Source organism: Crocuta crocuta, unplaced genomic scaffold, assembly GCF_008692635.1.
Source record: "Crocuta crocuta isolate KB4526 unplaced genomic scaffold, BGI_CrCroc_1.0 scaffold87, whole genome shotgun sequence".
Taxonomy (NCBI): Eukaryota; Metazoa; Chordata; class Mammalia; order Carnivora; family Hyaenidae; genus Crocuta; species Crocuta crocuta.
Window position 1 is genome coordinate 5,109,082 of NW_027532166.1, and position 407 is coordinate 5,109,488.

The 407-nt window shown below is 62.4% G+C and overlaps 1 protein-coding gene across 1 annotated transcript in view; it reads left to right on the top strand.

Moving 5' to 3' along the window:
* FSTL1 (follistatin like 1) overlaps positions 1–407 on the top strand; it is a 56,770-nt gene that overhangs the window by 1,138 nt on the left and 55,225 nt on the right. The window contains exon 4 of the mRNA XM_077776753.1: positions 6–35. Coding sequence (XP_077632879.1) covers positions 6–35 — 30 coding nt within the window. The remainder of the gene's footprint in view (positions 1–5; positions 36–407) is intronic.

Genomic DNA, 407 nt, shown 5'->3' on the forward strand with positions numbered 1-407 from the left:
CCGAGCTGGTGGCGGTCGCCTGGGTCCACGCCGAGGTGGGTGAGCGGCCGAGGAGGTCCGAACTCGGGCTGCGGGGCCGCTTGGTGTGCGCGCCGGGCGGGCGGGGAGTGCGTCCTGGGGATGTTCTCCCGGGCTGGGACTGGGAGTTTCCAGGCCTGGGGTGAGGGGGGCGCTCCGAGCAGAAATGCTACTTACGAAACTTCAACCTCCAAATCAGGAAAAGTAGTTGGGCCGTAAGCGGGAGCCCCACCGCGGCTAATATGGAGGGAGAGTGGGGAGGGGGGGAGAGGACAAGCTGGGTGGATTGGGACGGAGGCGGCGACTAGAAAAGCAGCCGAGTTCAAAAAGGCGCCTTTGAGTTCTTTCCTTCAGTTAAGAGGAAATTGAGAATAGTTGGGGGCTTTTTG